Here is a 4314-nt window from a genome sequence, read left to right as displayed (position 1 = left end):
CCCCACCCCCCACAAGGCTCAAAGGTCCACCCTTTGGTCCACTACTTTCTAAAGGTCCAAGATTTTTCTTTAAAAGATGGACTGATTCTGGAATCGTAGTCCTTGAAAAAAGTTATCTGTGATTCTTTTCTTTGAAATCCTCTAAAAAAACTCAGGAAATTCCATGTCAGAAGGTTTTTTTTTTATTTCCCGTGGGAGCATGCCGGACCCCCCTAGGAACCTCGTGCCTTCGGCGCTCGCTGCTTCCTCAACCAGTGGGAAGAACCCCCCCCCCTTCAAAAATGTTTTTACTATGATCATTTGCCCTTGCGATACTTTTATCAACTTTTAAGTAATTGATATTTTTTTCAAACCAGCAGACGACGATGGGGATACTGACAACGAGGCTGATGACAGTGGACCGACTACATCAAATAAAGTAAACAAGCTGGGGATCGCCTGTACAGTGCTCTTTGCCATCGTCGTGGCAAACATTATAATCTCGGCATATATTGCAGGTTAGATTCGGTATTACTGGTTGTTATGTTTGGTTATTGATATCTAAAGGCATTAATACCGAACATCGTATTGTGATTTGCGTCTTTCTATGAATAAAGTCAAATGTATATATCATAAGAGAGATACCATGTACAAGGTTGCAAGTGTTAGTAGCAAAAGCTGAGATGTGTTATCTCATTATTTCACATGTAGGAGAGCTTATTAATTATGTTGCTAGTAAAAAATGGGTTCAATGATTATTTTTTAAATTTTTTCACAATTTGAATATTTTGTTAATTCCCTTACAAGTGAGACATGAGTTAGAAGGGCGTTATTTCATTTTTCATTAGTAAGAAAATTTATTCATCCTCTTACTAGTGAAAAATAAATTAGAGGTAGCTAATTATTAACACAGCTCATCACACGTCTTGATAGGGTTAAACCCATGTTATGTAATATGTAATTCATTATACCATTATACCAGTTAATTACACAGAATCCCACTTTTTATGTAAGTTAATTGTAATAAGTAAAGGTACAAACAAGAGTAATATCTGTAGTCTGCAAGCTACAATTCATTTACTTTGACAGCTAAACGCTCTATCTATCCTCTTTTATCAGTGAGTGTGTCAACTACCTCGTCTCGAGTGATGGGACCACCGGACCCGCCATGTCCCCCCAGACCACAAGGAGAAGAGGGATCCATGGGGCCAGCTGGCCCTGTGTCTACCGTGTCTCCTGGGCCTCCAGAAGTAAAGGGACCCATGGGGTCAGCTGGACCTGTGTTTACCTGGTCTACTGGAGCTCCATGCGGAAATTGGTCCATGGGGCTAGCTGGACTTGTGTCTACCGGGCCTCCTGGGCCTCCAGCAGAAAAGGGACCCATGGGGTCAGCTGGCCCTGTGTCTGGCGGGCCTCCTGGGGCTCCAGGAAAAATTGTACCCATGGGGTCACTTGGGCCTCCAGGAGAAATGGGGTTCATGGGGCGAGCTGGCACCCCTGGTCAACTTGCTCATCTAGGTAAAATGGGATCCATAGGGCCGACTGGTCCTGGGTCTATCGGACCACCCATGGGACCAAGTCTTCCTAAGGGAATGGATGGACCAGCAGGAAAAGTTGGGCCTCGAAAGTTGATAAGTCCCATTGGACAGCGAGGTACGCCTAAGCCGAATGAAAGACATCTGCTCTACATATCGTGACCATAAATTATAATTAGTTTTATTGTGTTTTTTTTATTTATCAAATTAGATTTAGCTGTGTAATAAGTTGTTAAACATGCTTTATTGCTCTCAGATATTACTTCCTGAACATGTTTTACAGAATATTGTCCCAGAGGTTATCAAACGCATCGTGAGGTGTGCTACAAGGCATTTAACATCCCAGCAAACTTCACGACATCTGCCCAGCGTTGCCGTCTAGCTGGCGGCACCCTCGCCATGCCCCGAGACGCTGCAACAGACGCCTTCCTCATCTCACTCAAGAACGCCGTGAACGACAAATCCTTCGTCTGGTTTGGTCTCCATGATCGGCGCACAGAAGGAAAGTTTGAGTGGATGGATGGCACTGCACTCGGAAGCTACACCAACTGGGCTTGGGCACAACCAGACAACGAACACGACAACGAGCATTGCGTTCACTACTTTCCTTCGTGGGACGGCTGGAACAACAAATGGAATGACATGAACTGCAACAAGTCGTCTCCCTACATATGCCAATATGTTCCAGGTACTTCCTTTAACATGCCACATTTCTTGACATGATTTCTACACAATAACTTGGAGCATTGGAAGTATTGTCGTTTTAATCCTGAAACCTTTTTTTTAAATTTGATTTTCAATGCTCGCAGATTGTACATTTAACTGGCATGTATTTGTTATTGCTCTCTGATATTACTTTGTTTTTTCTGAACATGTTTTGCAGAATATTGCCCCAGGGGGTATAAAACGCATCGTGGGGTGTGCTACAAGGCATTTAACATCCCAGCAAACTTCACGACATCTGCCCAGCGTTGCCATCTAGCTGGCGGCACCCTCGCCATGCCCCGAGACGCTGCAACAGACGCCTTCCTCATCTCCCTCAAGAACTCCGTGAACGACAAATCCTTCTTCTGGTTTGGTCTCCATGATCAGCGCACAGAAGGAAAGTTTGAGTGGATGGATGGCACTGCACTCGGAAGCTACACCAACTGGGCTTGGGCACAACCAGACAACGAACACGACAACGAGCATTGCGTTCACTACTTTCCTTCGTGGGACGGCTGGAACAACAAATGGAATGACATGAACTGCAACAAGTCGTCTCCCTACATATGCCAATATGTTCCAGGTACTTCCTTTAACATGCCACATTTCTTGACATGATTTCTACACAATAACTTGAAGCATTGGAAGTATTGTCGTTTTAATCCTGAAACCTTTTTACCTCCATGAAAAATGGAGGTATTGTTTTTGGCGGCGTCTGTCTGTGTGTCTGTGTGTGTGTGTGTCTGTGTGTGTGTCTTTGTGTCTGTGTGTCTGTGTGTGTTTCCGCAACTTTGTAGTCAGCATAACTTCATAACGCCTTTATGGATTGTGATGATATTTGGTATGCTGATATGTCTTAGGAAGACAAAGGTCAAGGTCAAATATGGGCCTCCTGGTGGATGACCTTGGTACTGCAGCAGAACTTCCGGTTTTTGTATCTTTGGTCCTGAACATGCTATGGTCTTGAATTTTTGGTGACAGATAGCTTTTCCTGTCAGGAATAAGTGGTGTGGGTTTGGTCCTCCTAGCAGCTTGTTCAGGAACTGCAGGGGACTTTCGGGCGAAATCTTTGAAAGCCAATAAGTCCAGATAGGAACAGCGTATTTTCATCATTTTTGGTGTGTAGGTATCTGACAGAGAGATGTACATAATTAACCGCAAATTATGCAAATGAGGACTTTATTTGCATAATTAATGAGGAAATTCTATAATTACAGTGTTTTACATTATAGAACTTTCATACATGTAATGTATGTAACCTATGGCAGATGGAACATCAACAGATACTAATTATGCAAATGGTGACCTAATTTGCATAATTAATGCAAAAAATCTATGATTTCTCAATGGTGAATGATGGGAATGTCATACTTGGGACATCTTTAAGTTAATCAAAAGTTAACATCACGATGCATATATTATGTTAATGCAGAGGTCATTTGCGTAATTAAAGAACAAATTTACATTTACATATCAAGCCCATATTTCATGGAGGTATGAGATCTCGGAACTCTTGTTTTAAATTTGATTTTCAATGCTCGCAGATTGTACATTTAACTGGCATGTATTTGTTATTGTTCTCTGATATTACTTTGTTTTTTCTGAACATGTTTTGCAGAATATTGCCCCAGGGGGGTATAAAAACGCATCGTGGGGTGTGCTACAAGGCATTTAACATCCCAGCAAACTTCACGACATCTGCCCAGCGTTGCCATCTAGCTGGCGGCACCCTCGCCATGCCCCGAGACGCTGCAACAGACGCCTTCCTCATCTCCCTCAAGAACGCCGTGAACGACAAATCCTTCTTCTGGTTTGGTCTCCATGATCAGCGCACAGAAGGAAAGTTTGAGTGGATGGATGGCACTGCACTCGGAAGCTACACCAACTGGGCTTGGGCACAACCAGACAACGAACACGACAACGAGCATTGCGTACACTACCTTCCCTCTACCGACTCGTGGCCCGGCTGGAATGACATAAACTGCAATACGTTGTCACCCTACATATGCCAGTATGTTCCAGGTACTCAATGAAAACATACCATATTTCTTGACATTGTTCCTATACAGTAACTTGGAGCATTGTAAGTATTGTC

General features: G+C 43.2%; 1 protein-coding gene across 1 annotated transcript in view; it reads left to right on the top strand.

The window, feature by feature from the left end:
• Positions 1-4314, top strand: part of LOC109472578 (collagen alpha-1(I) chain-like) — a 9009-nt gene that overhangs the window by 2152 nt on the left and 2543 nt on the right. Inside the window, exons 3-4 of the mRNA XM_019772363.1 lie at positions 357-497; positions 1099-1632. Coding sequence (XP_019627922.1) covers positions 357-497; positions 1099-1632 — 675 coding nt within the window. The remainder of the gene's footprint in view (positions 1-356; positions 498-1098; positions 1633-4314) is intronic.

The sequence above is a fragment of the Branchiostoma belcheri genome, unplaced genomic scaffold (assembly GCF_001625305.1).
Source record: "Branchiostoma belcheri isolate BF01 breed outbred unplaced genomic scaffold, Haploidv18h27 scaffold28, whole genome shotgun sequence".
Taxonomy (NCBI): Eukaryota; Metazoa; Chordata; class Leptocardii; order Amphioxiformes; family Branchiostomatidae; genus Branchiostoma; species Branchiostoma belcheri.
Note: the sequence above shows the minus strand (reverse complement) of the source record. Positions and strands in the feature narration are given on the sequence as shown.